The sequence below is a fragment of the Epinephelus lanceolatus genome, chromosome 9 (genome assembly GCF_041903045.1).
Source record: "Epinephelus lanceolatus isolate andai-2023 chromosome 9, ASM4190304v1, whole genome shotgun sequence".
Taxonomy (NCBI): Eukaryota; Metazoa; Chordata; class Actinopteri; order Perciformes; family Serranidae; genus Epinephelus; species Epinephelus lanceolatus.
In genome coordinates, this window is record NC_135742.1 from 2,814,636 (window position 1) to 2,831,366 (window position 16,731).

General features: G+C 43.3%; 1 protein-coding gene across 2 annotated transcripts in view; it reads left to right on the top strand.

Moving 5' to 3' along the window:
• The first annotated feature begins 621 nt into the window (after window positions 1-621).
• Window positions 622-16,731, top strand: part of sncaip (synuclein, alpha interacting protein) — a 31,316-nt gene continuing 15,206 nt past the window's right edge. The window contains exons 1-8 of one of the 2 annotated variants that reach the window (XM_033619965.2): window positions 622-860; window positions 6,942-7,029; window positions 8,991-9,063; window positions 9,185-9,741; window positions 11,319-11,463; window positions 11,565-11,854; window positions 12,043-12,222; window positions 15,271-15,384. In XM_033619965.2, coding sequence (XP_033475856.2) covers window positions 6,973-7,029; window positions 8,991-9,063; window positions 9,185-9,741; window positions 11,319-11,463; window positions 11,565-11,854; window positions 12,043-12,222; window positions 15,271-15,384 — 1,416 coding nt within the window. In that variant the 5' untranslated portion in view covers window positions 622-860; window positions 6,942-6,972. Of the gene's footprint in view, window positions 861-6,941; window positions 7,030-8,990; window positions 9,064-9,184; window positions 9,742-11,294; window positions 11,464-11,564; window positions 11,855-12,042; window positions 12,223-15,270; window positions 15,385-16,731 lie in introns of both variants that reach the window. The other variant, XM_033619964.2, reaches the window with a different exon arrangement.

Sequence of the window (16,731 nt, forward strand, 5' to 3'; positions counted from 1 at the left end):
TGACGGAAGCGTTCGTGACACATGATGGGTCTACGGGCCATCGGAAATTTGAAATCCAACGATAAATGAATGAATGAACGTTATTTATATTACATAGCACATTTCATGCACAAACTGCAGCACAAACAGCAAGGAAATAAAACCATGCAATTAAACAACACTCATTCGGGGAGAAAAGAGAAGAATACATACATTTATCAATCAATAATTAATAATACAAAATACAAAAATATACTGACTATTTTAACAGTTAGCTGCTAGTTATAGGCTATGTTAAAAGGATAGGCTATGTTTTAAGTCGTCATTTAAAACTGTCCGCTAATAATTAAAGGCAGGGTGTTCCATTTTTTGGGGGGGTGTAATCGCTAAAAGAACCACTAAAGGTTGTACTGACATTAGGAACAGAATAATTATTAACAATAAACAACGATAATTTCTGTTTAAACAGTTTCTGATTTTGATAAATGGTTTCAGGCTTCAGGACTTTTAGTAGGGGTATTTCTACTTTTACTTAACTGAAGGATCTGCACACTTCTTTAATCACTGGTATTTGTGTTTTAATAATCCTCCAAACTCTACATAAACATTAAACAGACACTATAACACACATAAAGCCTGTTTGTAGATGTAAAACTGTAGTCCTTCCCCTCTGTCTGACTGATCTGGTCCTCAGAAACGTGCTCAGAGTGAGCCCTCGTGTCGCCTGCTCCATCTCTGCTGCCCATATGTCAAAGTCTTTGTGCTTTTCAAGACAGCGAGGCGACACAAGGAAAAAAAACAGCTGGATCCGAGGATCAGTGCAGCTAGCGGCTCAGCTAGCTCCTTCACCTCCTTCTCCTCGGCTGCCTGACCTCCATAAGGTACCGTAACACCAAACTGTCCGTTAACCGGGAGATAACGGCTCTTTATCCCGGGGCCCGGGGTCGTTTTCACCTGAGCTCTCTGTTCTGACCTATTTTTCCAAGTGTGTGCCCGGCTAGCAGCTAGCTTCCACATTAGCTTCTCTGGATGCTGATTAGCTGAGCTAGCTTAAGCTAATTAGCCTCCTGCTGCTGGATGAGCAGGTATGAGCGGATTAGATCAGCTAAAGAGAGCAGAGAGCACCTGAAGTCACTTTCACTGCTCTCATTCTGTAAAACAGACATTTTATTTCTTCATTAGCAGCTGTAAGTGTGTCTGCCAACACTTCTCACACTGCAACACATTAATATGGCAAAGTATTGTTATTAATTTCGGGGAAATGAAACAGAATCAGACACATGTTGATCTGAGATGATGTTTTATTTCACTTCCATCAGCCTGCAGATATTTTTCTTTCACTATATATAATGTTTCCCTCATCTCTGTCAGCAGAACAGAAATTATAAGTACAAATAAATCACAGTAACAGCCTTAGATATTAACTCATAACTGGGCTGTTATGAATATATAATTATACACACCTAAACTGACATCATGTGGATTTTTTTTACCTTATTACCTCCAGTGCTTAAAGCTTCTCTTTAAGGGACTGTTCCTTATTTATGACAGGGCAGGAGGTGGTGCTAAACAGCAGCAACTTCTGTCTTCAGAGGAGCATTGTTGAGCTTTAAATGGTTGTATATTGTATTTATTTTACCACAGAATTTTAAGGAAAACATGCCGGCCAGTTTGGAAGGAGTGCTTTCTTTAAAGATCACCAATATTACACCATTTATCATATATTTATGTATACTTTTTACACTTTAAGGAGCCTACAATTTGCTGATGATACTTACATTGCAACATTTTGGATTCAGGACTTTTCCTTGTAGCATTTTAGACTTTGGTAGTTCTACTTTTTACATAAGTAAGGGACTGTTCATTACCTATGAGGGGGTAAGGTGGTGCCAAAAGGGGGAGACATGTCAGATTATTTTTTTTAAACACAGAGGAGGGAGTGATGTTTATTATTTTTTCTTAGGGCGGCGTCATACAGTTTTAAATGCTTGTGTTTGTGTTTATTTAACTGCTGATTTTTAAAGAAAACATGTCCTTCAAATGGGCGGGTTTGGTAGGCATTAAAGATATCACCAAAATTAGACCTTTAATCACAGCCAGAAACTTTACTTTTTACACTCTGAGTAGCCTACATTTTGCTGACAGCACTTCTGTGCTTTTACTTTTGGATTCAGGACTTTTACTTGTAGTATTTTAAGCCCTGTTTCCACCAAACACATTCAGTACAGTTCCTTTGGAACCAAAAGTAACCCTTCAGATATGGTACCTAGACCCTTGGTCTGTTAAGCGTTTCCACCACACAGTACCCTTAAATGTGGGCGGGATTGTTGTCACTCACTGCTCCGTCCAGCACTCACTGTAGCCCTTTTTAAACAGGAGTTGTGCAAATTTGCAGGAAAGCCCAATCAGTCTTTTTTCAGCATTGGCAGTATCAAAACAAAATCGGGAGTGCAGCAAAATGCCGCCTACCTACTTTTGTTTATACAGAATGTGCCTTTTTCAGGGCAATGGGGGGCGTGAGCAAGTAACAAAACGTGTAGCTCAGCGTGTGACGTAAACAGTGACGTGGGAGGGAAGCCGCGGCTGGTCAGTCCTTCGGCGATTCTCTCATAAGTCGGCCCGTTCTTCACCATCCCCGTTATCTGACGGTTAATGGCCTCTTCGTTTGCGAGGACAAGGAGGGCGCGCAATTCCTTGTCTCCCCAGTTGCTCATCTTTACAGTGTCTGTCAGGTTTGTGTTTCCCTCTTGCTACTAGCTGCTCGCTAATTCCTGCTATCAGCTGTTTCCTGTTTATCCACCGCCAGTGGCTCGCATGTGTGGCGTCATCAACAGCTCCTCCCACAAGTCATCAACAGCCCCTCCTGTTGCAGAAGGCCTGTTTAAACCAAAAGGGTTCCACCAATATGTCTACCCTACGAGGTGGAAAATTAGGCACCTTGGATCAACTCGCTAATCCGGCTCTGTGTGTCTAAACGCTCGCAGCTTGCCGGCAAAACGGCCCAACATTCGCCGAAAATCTGGCAGTGTAAAAGGGGCCTGTATTTCCTGGCTCTTCACCTGTAACACAGAGGGAAGTCTTTACCTCATTTATCGTCAACAGAGCGCCAGAAGTATCGCCTCACCCTTTAAAGTAAAGTAAAGTTTTAACAAGTAGGACATGTACCAAAAAAACATCAGGTGCTTCTATGTTGAGTCTAAAATCAGTCTTAATGGCAGTTTACCTGTAAACGTGGATTAACACAGTGACATCTGACTGAATGAAATAAAAAATTGAAGCCACAGAGCTGTCCAGTCTGCAGGTCTCAGTGTCTGTAATCAGGTCTCCATGTCGTCTGAATTGCAGCCTCCAACTGGCTGATGGTGACAGTGACGGCGTCTGTTTGAGGAGGTGGAGAAAGCTCAGCAGAGGGGAAGACACGGTTTTGAGTTTCTAGGCAAAGATGCTGTTTGTTTTCCACTGGTTATTTTCTGTATTGTGTGCACACTGTACGTCCAAAGACACTGCTGTATCAGTACCTGAACGTCACACTGTCTCTGCCGTCTGAAGCATCATGTACTTTAACACAGTTAGAGAAATCATCAGTATTATAAAGGCTGATAAGTCATTTAGAGGGTCACAGTTATATTGTTATGGGCCTGTTCCACTGTCACTTTTGGCCACGCGGACTCAAGCCATGCCGTGCCGAGTTGCGTTTCCATTATCAGTTTACAGATGGCCAGAGATGGACCTTCTCTGGAGCAGGCCCAAAAGCTGTGCCTGTAGCAAGACTCTCCTCCGCTCTGTCTGCAGGAGACCAGAGAGAAAGGCGTCTTTAAAAGTCTCTGTCTGTTCAGCTCTCAGTACGTCTGTAGCTTCTAACTGAATCTCTTTGCGGTGCTTTGGAGTTTAGTTTCTCTCCTGCGTCCTGTTTTTACTTTAGGTATCTGATTTATTTCACTGTTTCATGTTCGCTATCGGTCAGATTAGACGTTGTGTGAAGTTCCTGTTTAGAAGCTCAACATTTCCTTATTTTGCTGCTTCACAATAAAAGTTTTTACGTAACAAAATAACAAGGGGGCTTTTATTGTGAAGAATCTACAGGAAATGAAATGTGTTTATCACTGAATTAGCGGAACTTTGTTAGCAGCTTCAGTTCAGACCAAAGATTTGCAACGAGATGAAACAGTTTTAGAACATCACAGAGAAAAGTGTCAGCAGTGTGAACTGGCCGGTCTGAGCTCGACTCAAGCCGGCTGATGATGTCACCTGACACTCAGCTGGTCAAATGGCCGGCGGGTGGTTTTAAAGCATGTCACCTGTTTCAACAGCCAATCAGCTTGTAGTGAAGTCCACTGGTCAAGACAAAATGGCTGCAGACGGCGTGTTGGTTTGCTGCAGCAGGTGCTCCGTCCCCACTGAACCCTCTGTTTCCTACCTGCTTATGCCCCGCCCACACACACACACACTCATTGACTGATGAATTGGCGCTGGTTATTTATATTATTGTGGCGTATTGATTATGGGTACAGTCCATCTGATGCTGGTTTTGTTGGTTTTCACTCTCACTATCCTTGTTCAGATTTTAAGAAGCTACAACCAACGTTGCAGAACGGCACGTTACAAGTAGCTGCCTCTTTCAACTTGTTTCATCAGTCCTTCTTATTTTTTATTTATTAATCATAGAAAATAAAAGTTCAGTTTACAGCCGTCAGCGTCTGTGATATTTATCATGGTCAGCTTTAACATATCAACCCCTTCAGACAGAACAAGAACAAAATAATCAGAGTTGTTGGAGTTGAGGAGGAAAGAAGTTGCTCTGTAGTTTGCTGGTATGGCAGCAGGTAGATCTGTATCACTTGTCAGACGGCAGCAGGTTGAACTTCCTGTTGTTCGGGTGGGTGTTGTCTCTTCATAATTTGGATGAACTGACCCTTTAAAGGAGCAGCAGTTTTTATACGTCACTCTGAGTCAGATAAGAAGGTCGGTATCAGTTACATTTCTCAGTGTTCAGGACGTGTCTCACTTACATGTTTTAACTTGTTAGCTCACTAAGCTAGTTAGCAGTCTATTCTAAAAGTCAGGACAGAGCTCAAACCTGGCAGCCTCACAATAAGCTCACGAATGTCGAGATGCTGCATCCAGAGCTCTGACGCTAAACCCACAACTTATTTTTACATGTCTACTTATAGACGAGACAACGTGCATCCGACCACGAGAAGGTGGATTCACTCAGCTCGCAGCTCCACCTGACCTCTGAGGGAAATGTGAAGGAACACGTATCTCGTTTCAGTGTGTAGAAAGAGGAACTGAATCTCTCCCAAATTCCTCCTGAAAACTCCCGTCCCTGTCTCTCAGCTTTGCTCCAAAACAAAACATTTCGTCTCACTGATTGTTTTCGTGACTTGCTGCCTGGAAGGATTCAGGCTCGTCAGCTGTTCATATAAACACAGAAAGCCGACATCCTCCTCCTCCTCCTCTTCCTCCTCCTCCTTCTTCTTTTTTTGATCCAGTCTTATTTTCGAGGCCTAAACTGTTGTTATCAAGGATGTTAGGCTCGACTGTTTCTCAAAGCTGCAATCAGAGGTTTTTATTTTGACCCGTTTAGTTCTGCGGTCGCTCCCACACAGTCTGAAAACAGCTCCACTCTGACATGAAAGCTCTCTGAACATCCTGTGGCCGTGAATGGAAGTTTCAAAACATAAAGAAACCTCCTCAGAATGTATGTAATGTACAGGGAGTGGTGGAAAGACGAGAAACGCTATACGACACAGCCTGGAAAATAACACCTCCAACTAAAACCAAAGAACGGCAGCAGCACGCTGTGACTTTGATCATGTCTTGACGCTGTTTAAACATCACGATTCGTCACTGATTACTGCAGGGGAGGATCTCAGGTCAGCCTGTGTTCTGTTCCAGAGAACAGGACTATAGTAACTTAAAGCGCCCGCAGCACATCTGGATCTCATTGTAGGTGAACCACCTGATGACGTGAGAGGTCTGCAGGGCCGAGCTGCAGTTGTAGCTGATTCTTGTGATCCTCTCAGAGCTGCCATCGATTAATCCGTGGATTATTTTTTCAGAAAATAGTGAAAACAACTCGGCACGGTTTCCCGGAACATCCTCGGATTCTCTTTTTGTGTTTGATTAAAAGTGCAAAACCCAATTTCTATCAAACAAAGAAAAGCAGCGGAGAGGTTTTGCTTGATTAAACCGCCGAAACAAGAGTGTGATTATCATGAATTACTGAATGACTCTCAGACTGATTGTTTGCAGTGTAATTACAAACAGAAGCTCAGTATTCTCGGTGTCATTTGTCATACGCAGCAGAGTCTGCTCTTGCTTGTGTTTTTCCAGGTTGCGTCTTTAAACCTCTGTGGGCGCTGCGAGTCACGCTGCTCTCTGATCGGTCCTGATTATCATGCTGTTCGTTGCCTTTGATCACAACCACTTAGGCACTTGGTGCAGTTGACAGTTTTCGAGGGCTTTAAACAGTTTTAAATCTGTGGTATTACTGAGCAGGAAAGGATTAGATTTTCAAATCAAAGGGCAGGTTTAACATACAGCCCCTTTGTTAGTTGGTAAGAGCGAAACTCCTCCTTCAGAATAAAAGTCCGATGTGTTATTTCCACAGTTTCCTCTTTATTCGCTGAGCAACAGTTTGTCATCTGGGTTAGAAAAAGAAACTTTAACACAAGTTTTCAGCGGGACTGTTTCCAGTTTCCTGCAGCTACGTCCTGTGTTTTATTCCTGCTGATCATATCTCCCCAACGTTGATGTCCAACAGTGTTTGTCTTTATCATATTTATGGTTTAGATGCTACAAACAAAGGCTGTTATGGCCTCAGTGCCTCAGTGGTCACCAGCACATCTGTAGACTGACTCTCTTCAAGGTCAGACCCTTTAAATAACTTACAAAACAAGAACAGGAGTGTGTATGTGTATGACAGTGTAATAATGTGACCTGTGTGTTTCTGTCTGCAGCTGGCTGTGAGGCTGATGATGTGGTGTGAAGATGGAGGCTCCTGAATACCTGGACCTTGATGAGATCGACTTCTCTGATGATTCAGTGGTCAGTATGATATAAACAGACTAACAGCTGCTGGCTGCACCTTCCTAACTGATGGTAGAGTCCACTAACAATGTCTCTAAGCTTCATCCTGTGAATCAGGGTGAGAGTATCCTAAATTTAGAGTCTATAGCAGGGCCAGACTGTGCTTGCAACATCCTCACCTCCACCTGAAACCACCACTTTTCCAGACACATGTAAGCATAGACATATAAACGAAGACGCAGTGTTGTGAGCATCCACAAAGCTACAAGCTCTTTTTCCCAGGAAAAGCTGTGAAGTGCAGCAGGCTGTTTTTCTGCAGAGGTCTGGATAAAAGTCAGGATAATAACAGTGAGGTTAAGTCATGTGACTGATGCCGGCACCACACTGAGGCATGTACATGAGGGAAGCACTTCTGTATGACATCACATGCTAATCCTTCAGTTTATTCTGCTTGCTGCTTCGCTATTGGCTTTTCATGGCAAGACCAGCCCTCATTGGCTACAGTGCACACATTCTCAGAACCCATCGGCTGTATTCGGCGTCTGACTTCCGGCAGATGGCGATACAGCCTCTGGGTGCAGACCCCCGATCTTTTGGCATTCCGGTTTGATTTGGGCGGAGGAGGCGAATTTCCGTTTCCGACTTGCGTTTATATATAAGTAAATATGTTTGTTTGCAGTGACGCCAGTTATGTTCCGCCTCGTTAGTTCACCGCACAGACTGTTTAACCTGGCAACAACTGCAGTCGGCTCAAACATGATTGGTCAATATCACGCGGACCACAAACAGCCTACAACTGGAAACCAGGGCTCTTGCGCTCCCGGAGGCAAGATCTCCGGGGTTTGCCTACAGACTCTACATTCACTGAATGTAGAGTCTGTATATAGAGACTACATTGCACCTGACACGCCTCTCACATGTCTTGTCCATTGACTGTATAGTGAATTTGCAGTGGACACAGAAATAGACACAACAAGGGCAAAGGAAAGAGCTGAGAGACAGAGTGACACACACTGTCATTTGCAGGACATGTTCATGTCCTAATGTCCCAAAACAAGAACAGTTTTCATTTAAGTCTGTTATTTTTATAGTTTATATTACTGTCTCAGTTTTATTGCCTGAAAATTATATTTTGGAATTGTTTTTGAATGAGTGACAGAGCCAGATACAAGTTATTGGAGGACATGTTCAAATGTCACAAAGTCTTCAAAAAAAAACAAATAAAACTTTTAAGTCTGTTGTGTTATAGTTATCACTTTAACTGGACATTTTTTGCTGCCTATTTGTTTGTTTGATCACTGCGATAAAGCTGACGTGACATAGAGTAAAAGAATAAAAGTAGCTTTGCAAGTAACAAGGTACTTTTGCCATTTTCTCCTAGCTTAGCCTGCTACATTTCTCTGGGCATAGCTTCAATGTAGTGAAACTCAATTTTGATGTAGAGTAACTGGTAGCTGAGCTCACTACATTTTCCAAGTAGCATGTGAACCAACACTGAAGACGCAGCATCGACTGTGTCGGCCCGTTGCAGCTGTGTCAGTGCTGCTGCCATATTGGAGAAGGCACGTCTTGCCTGTAATCAAATACAAGTGATATGTAAGCTGAGTTTTTTCTGGATAAAAATCACTGTAACATTTGTATTTCTCAACCGATTTTAGTGAGTCGTTTTTATATTCAAGGGTTTATGATCACCGTGTGGTAGAATTAAAAAGTGTTGTCTCAAGTAAAGTTGAATCTTGACTTGTTGATGTTGAATCAGCACCTCTAGAAGGCAGGATGTAGTTTTCGCTCGGTGTATAAACTAGCAGTGTGTCCACAGCTGTAACCTAGTTCTGCCTCATGCTACAATCTGTCTGTACTTAGAGCAACGTAACAACTACTACAATTAACTAATATCTAAATATAACCACTTTGCACAGCTGCAGGGCCGCTGCGTGCTGTTTTCTGACATCTCTCTGATTTTCTTTCTCTTCCTGCAGTATTCTGTGACGTCTCTGAAGAGCATCCCAGAGTTGTCCAGGAGGAGTGATGGCCAGGCCGAGGAGAGACCGGGTAACTAAGTATTACTCTCTTTTGACGGTGCATAACACCTGCTCTATGCACTACACTCCAACAGGGTCTGTTTCCATCTCTGTGAAAGTTAACTATATAATCTCACCTCTCCTCCTCACAGCTCCAGCCATCAACTGGAGTCGCAGTGTTTCCTCCCACAGCGGCGGCGGTATCAAACCCACGGGGCTCGCTGAGGTCCACAGTAAGTTCCGGCCGGTGAAGAGGGTCTCCCCTCTCAAACACCAACCAGAGACCACCGACTCCGACTCTGACGGTAAAGTCCAGGGGCCGGGGCAGGGGGAGCCGGGGGAGGCCAGTAAGGATGACCCCAGCTCTGACAAACAGACTCATGCCTCCACCTCCTCTGAGGGGCCGGGAGGGAAGGTGAAGGGCGTTGGCGGTGGCAGCGTTGGGGTCGTCGGAGGGAACAACCCCCAGGCTTTGTTCGGGGAGCTGGAGCACTACGACCTGGACATGGACGAGATCCTGGACGTGCCTTATATCAAGTCCAGTCAGCAGATGTCCACACTGCCTCGCGTCCCCCACGACAAGCGCTCGGTGACGGGGAACAACATGGGCGGAGGCACCCTGGAGAGGACCAGAGGAGGAGGGCTGAAGAGCTCCGCTTTACCCCATAACGAGCCTCTGAGCCTGAGCAGCAGCAGCTCACAGACTCAGGTACATGTCCATCAACTTGTTAACATATTCTTTAATACTTTTAATTGTGAATTGGTCTACAGAGCCCCATAGTAGGAAAAATAATGTGTAAATTATTGTATACGGATCTCTAAACTAAGCACTGTTTAATAAACTGTTAAGGTAGTTTTCTTAGTAAGACTTGGAAGACTAGAATACACAGTTTGATAATATTTAATTGTCATACCAGACCTTAATTTAGACAAGTTGCACGTTACAAGTATCGTGACCACTTGTTGCTTCTAGTTTCTCACTAGTTGCAAAATAATATTTCACTGGTCAGCTGCTGTCGACAAGACTTAAATTGATTTTTAAAAATTGATAATGTGGCACCACAGCTGAACATTTGCAGAATTTTGTAAATAAATACAAGCATTGATGTTTACACATGAACTGTAAATATTTGGTAAAATTATATCATCCCCAAGTACAACCCCCAATTACAAAAAAGTTGTGACGCTGTGTTAATTTGCAAATTTTGCCAGTTAGGCACCTAGAAACGCAGCAATGCACCAGCAAAGACAGGGAAGAGGAAGACTGCATGCCAGTGAACATGGATGAAAACAATGTAGGATTTAAAATATTTTAAAACGGGTTCCCAGCTGGTGGGTCTCAGTCCAAAATTGGGTCTATAGTTCCATTCTGAATGCACCGCAAATGCCTTGTACACGTGTCAAGTTTGTAAAAAACACACTTTATTTTGAAGTACAGTCGATTTTCAGCACAGAGCCTTTATTTTGAAGTGCCATTTCCTGCTGTAGGGTGAATAAATAACAGACAGCTAATTAATGAGCTTGACGACATGGCCAAACGCAAGTGTGATGCCGAATGTATTAATCTGTGTGGAGCTTAAACTAATGACTGAGGAGAAATCTGGATACATGGCGGCACCAGTTGGGAACCACTGCTTTAAAACATGTTTGATAAATGAGGAAATGCAGTGTTAGAGCTCCAAGATTCACACAGTGGACTCATTTTCGAAAGGAAGTTCAATGGTAAACTGGGCGTATGGTCATTTCCACACAAAGCTTGGCTTGTATTGATGTGGACGTGAGCCGTTGCCATGATCAGATCTCACATCAGGTCTCAGCTTGTGTACACAACAGTGAGTCAGCATGGGCTTGCGGCGCAGCAGTAAATCTGGCTGAGGTGGAGAATTGTTGTTAGACCATAATCTGACCAACATCTAAGTATTACTCACCTTAAAACTGAGCCGCCACATGGACGCACGCTCTCTGTCACAGCTGGCAGTTAACTGGCTCTGTGGGACTGACAGGAGGATGAACACCACTCGTGCTTGGTTCGATCTGAAATGTTTTTTGTTTTGTTTTTTTAAACACTGACAAACAAAAGCGTGTTTATATAATTTTTACCAGCGTCCTGCTGGGACACAGCTGGTGCGTCTGTGTGTCCTCCCCAACTTGTCATACCCAAAATGGAAAACAAGCTGATCACATGGCCACGTGTTCATTTTATTATTACTGATGTATGTAGGCTGTAGATCAGTGCTGGTAATGTTGATGTGTCTCCTGCAGTACTGTGTTCTGTCTCCGGTGAAGTGGTCCGACCTGAGGAAGTCCAAGTCCATGGATCCAGACCTCCACCACCTCCACCGCTCCCCGGCTGGAGGAGGCTACCAGTCGGAGCTGCTGTCCTCTGGACTCCTCAGCTGCTCCTCCTCCCTCTCTTCTTTCTCTGATGCAGGTACGACTTAAAGATACCGTCAGCTTTTCTTCTTCTCTGTTTGTCTCAGTGGACAGAGACACAGTTCATATGATGTGACGTGTTTGGATGATGTCTTCCAGACAAGCTTCTGTCAGCGCGGGTCTACCCCGACTCCCAGAGCCAGAGGCCGGGCGTGGAGCCTCCAGGGGGCCCGGGGATGATGTTCCCCCTGCCAGGGTGCAGCGTGGGCAGGCAGGACTCCTCCAAGTCCTGGGCTCCTGGACCAGGGGGAGGTGGAGGTGGAGGCGGAGGCAGCGGTGGGCCGAGGGGGTTCGGAGGAGGTGGAGGAGCAGGAGGGGAGGTGGACGAGGAGACCAAGAAGAACCAGAACATCATCAACATCGTCAGAGAGGGACAGATCTCTTTGTTGGTGAGTGGGAGGTCATCAGAGGGGAGGTGCGGAGGTGGGGAGGTGGGTGATCTAACATCCTCTTTTTCTCTAACATCAACACCTCTTCTTTCTCCTCCTTTTCTCCTCCTCCACCTCTTCTTATTTTTCTACTCCTCCTTTACCTCTCCTCTCACCTCTGACTGTTTTTCCCTCTCCTCCTCCTGCAGCCTCACCTGGCGGCAGACAACCTGGAGCTGATCAGAGACGAGGACGGGAACAACCTTCTGCACATCTCGGCCTGTCAGGGTCACGCTGACTGTCTGCAGCACCTCACCTCTCTGATGGGGGAGGACGGCCTCAACGAACGCAACAACCAGCAGCTCACCCCGGCTGGACTGGGAGTCAAGGTCAGTGTGTGTGTGTGTGTGTGTGTGTGTGTGTGTGTGTGTGTGTGAGCTTGAGACTCAAAGTGTGTGTTTACTTTAAGATGCATTGTTAAGCAAATGCGTTTGGGCAGGTATTAGCCTTTAATTAAGTTTTTCCTCAAATGTTGTTTTTGGAGATTGTGATATCGAACACAGTTTTTATAGAAAACTATTAATGTGAACTGAAAGAATGAGAAAATTTAATTTTCTATATATTCTTCTGATGATTGAGTATATGAATACTTTTCATACTTTTTTTTTTTTTTTTTGAAATATCAACCGTAAATATGAGAGAATCAAGTAGACCAGGTCTCCTTTATAATGAAGAAATACAAGATTCCTCGTTACAAAAAAAAGAGCTCTACTTAATGCTTTTAACTTGTGTGTTTAATAAACAGCCTCAGCTCGTGTGATAGTGATGTAACTGATGAAATTAAGCTTTGAGGCAGAAAATTTAATCAGGAGACATTTTATTAAAATTGAGTCATTGCTTCAGCCTTGATGTTAGTGATGCCAACGAAGGATGCATGTACACTAGAGTAGGCCTGTCACGATAACACATTTTGCTGGGCGATTAATTGTGTCAGAAATTATTGTGATAAGCGATGATATTGTGTAATATTGTGCCATTTTTTAAACTTATATAATGATAATAAAGGCATATTGATGCACGTACACCCTTTTAAAGAGAAATAAACATTTATTTAACAAGAATATTAACGAATGCAAAAAAAGAAAATTTAAATATCCGAAATAACACGTAAAAATATCAAAATAAATAAATAAATACAAAGAAATAGTCTGTCAGTCTCTCACTCTCAGGTGTGCACTTAAGTTGATCATATTTGCTCTTTTTGTTGAGATGGTTTTAGAACAAACCCGGCACAATTACTGGGCTCCCCTCTGTCATTTGGTTAAATCCAAAACACTCCCACACAGGGGCCGTGGAATTTGGTTTAGGAACAAGTTCCCTGTCTTTCTCTTACGCTCAACTCTCTTTTTTTTCTCCGCCTCGTCTCCCCCTCACGACGATCGCACTGTGTCTGTGTGTGTGTGTGTGTGTGTGTAGCCCATAGCCCCGCCTCCCCCACAGAGACAAAGACACTCGATGACAAGAGCTTTACCTCCATTCATTACGCTAATGAACCAACTCACCTGGCTGCCAGACGATGCACGGCAGTGAACGCTCTTGTCGTCGAGTCTCTTTGATGGAGAGAGACGAGGAAAACAAACGCGCATGGATATGGCAATTAATCACGGCCCGAAAAGTTACCGTCTCCCTTTTAATTTACCGTGCAATTAACCGACATATTGCATATCGCGACAGGCCTACACTAGAGTGCAGCTCAGGCTATGTATATCTGTCTGAACCTGACCTGAGTCCCAGAGAGCTGTAACCAAGCCCGACCCAAACCTAACAAGCCTTGTGTTTTTATGTGCCAAGCAACCCAATCACGATACAGGCAAGGCTACATGAATATTTACCACCTGAAGTAGTTTGTGTTGTGTCCATGCCTTGTGAAAAACAAATCACAGCAGACAGTAGGTCCATCATTTTGTTTTAGTTTATATTTTTACTAAAAATAACTTGGAGCACCATGTCAAGTCAGCTGAACCCAATCCGAACATCATTTACAAATATTCCTCCAACCCCTGCCTTGCTGGTCCCGACAGTTCCTGTCAGGCACGGGTTGGGCATCCCAACTGGTGCAGCCACTGGGTCCAGATTTCTCCTCAGTCATTAGTTTAAGGTCCACACAGATTAATACACTCAGTGTCATACTTGTGTTTGGCCACATCATAGAGCTAGTTTGCTGTCTCTGTCCAGTAGCTGTCCGTTAGTCACTCACTCTACAGCAGAAAACGGCACTTCAAAATAAAAGCTCTGTGCAAGAAATTCACTGTACTTAAAACTGAAATGTGTTTTTTTACAAACTCGACATGTTTGCGAGTCACTTGCGGTCCATGAGGCTCACTTTTGGACCATGACTCAGCAGTTGGGAACCACTGCTCTGAAGTGTCCACGTGTGCAAGTGTGTCAGTTGTTAAGTCTGAGTGGAGATTTCTTTGTCCAATTGAATTGGAAAAACAAACCCTCCAAAGTAGCCAACACTGGGAGATGATGATCACATAGATGGTAGAAATTCTGAAAAAAGAAATGTGAAACAAATCAAACACTTCCTCCAAATCTCACTTTATTAGGTACATTTACACAGTCTCATATAATCCAGTAGAGCAGCTCTGCTATGAGTTACACGTCTGAGAAGCTTTCACATTTTTCTTTGATGCTGTCAGATGGGCAATTATTCTACTTTATGTTTATTATGGAGGTTATAGTGGGTGGCGTTTTACTGGATTATATTAAAAGGAGTTTCCATTATTTTGTTCATAGGGGGTCAAATATTAGAAACATCTTTCAATATACTGTACTTAATACAGTGGCCAGTGTGGGGGGTAACGTGTAGAGAAATGAGAAGCTTAAGTGGCTCAAAGAATCCATAAGAGATCATTTTCATTTCCTCATTTAATACATTTAATAAAAATGCGAATGGATGTTTGTTGCGCAGCTTCATTGTCAACTTAGCTTTTGATTTCCTCCATTTTTCACCTGCAGGTGGAAATGTTCAAGAAAAATAAACATCTGTAAACTAGAAGGGAAATGCAGACATCTGATTGGCCGTCGGCAGCTGGTCAGTGAGGTCATAGGGTGTTAGAATGGAGGTTTTTGATTAAAGAAACATTACCATCAGCTCTGTTGGCAGCTGCAAGACGTTCAAAATGGGTCACACTGCAACGACTGAGGAGGTTTTGTTTTGTTTGCCCTGCTGTGGAAACCCAGCTCTTGATTGGCTGCCAGACAGGAAGTGTGTTATCTCGAGACAAGCCTGGCAGCTTAGTCCTGATTGGCTCTTATCAACAAGCCTTGTGTTTATTCACTCAGATTAACAGGATGACAGATTTAAAACCACCTGGACCTGACTGGTATGTGTTAACTGTGTGTGTGTGTGTGTGTGTGTGTGTGTGTTGCAGAACGGTCATCTGGAGTGTGTGAGGTGGATGGTGAGTGAGACGGAGGCCATCGCAGAGCTGAGCTGCACCAGAGAACATCCCAGTCTGATCCACTACGCTGCTCGCTATGGACAGGTAAAGTATGGAAACACACACACACACACACACTCTTCACTTTATTACAAATACACACTAACAAGCTGCAATACCCACCGGTCCTTGAAAAGTCTGGAAAAGTCTGAAATGTGTAAAATAAAACCAACAGTTTTATTTTTCCATCATGTGTTGTCAGAAGTCATCAACCTCAAACAGAGCATCAGGCAGTAAAAATATATTTTCCTCTTTTAAGGCCCAGTGTGTCAGGTTTAGGAGGATTTAGTGGCATCTAGTGGTGAGGATTGAAGATTGCAACTCCTTAAACTTCACCCAGTTAGAATTCCTTCAGTGTTTGTTGCTCAGGAGGTTTTTACTGGGAGCCAAATAATCCCAGTTTGTTTTCCTAATAAAAAGTGAATGAAACAAATGAAATGCAGCAACCACTCCTCATTATATTATGTGACAAAATACTAGGGCTGTAGTCAACCAGAGAAAATCCTGGTCGACTGAAGTTGCACATAATCTTCAACTAATCGATTAGTCAAGGTGGGAAAAAAAATCTGCACGTTATTTTTACTTGTGCGGTGGTGTGTCTGTGTCACTCTGCAGACTGTGTTAAGTGCTGTGAAGTTCAAATCAAACTTTATTCATATAGTTGATTCAAAACACACATTAAACACACATTAAACATGGCTTAATAGAGACAATTTCAAACACAAGTACGCAAACTGGCTTCACTATAAATAAAACATGCTAACGTTATTAGCACAAGCCTATGGCATTTTACATTGTATAAATTAGCCTAGCGTCTAGTGATCTTTTCCTTTTCTCATATAAAACCAGGGACAACAGCAACATGTAACAAAGGTAACGGCACATAATTCAGCTCCATTACAACTCACAGCATTCACTGACAAAACAACTGTCTTATACTAAACACGTTTTCCAAACAAATACAACATGCTAACGTTATTAGCACAAGCCTATGACATTTTACATTGTATACATTAGCCTCTGCTCATATTTCAGCCAGGATAAATCACACACAAGACTTAAAATGCTGTTTTAGTGGAGGCTTTACTGTCTTCACAATTTATTGTTTCTTATATATATCTTTCTTATGTTTTGAAAACACCCCCATTTTCACAGGTAACTTAGCCTCTCCCCCCGCCGCAGGAAATAATGGATTAATCCTGGAAAGCTGTTGATGTAGCACTTTTCTCCTTATGACAGTAACACAGCGATTATTCAATCAATGAGAATTTGGTCGGGCGAGAGCATAGCGACCAAATAATCGACTAGTCGACCAGGAGACTACAGCCCTACAAAATACTTCTTTAAAATCAAATTTCTGTCTGTTTGTCACTGTTGACTGTTGCAGACTTA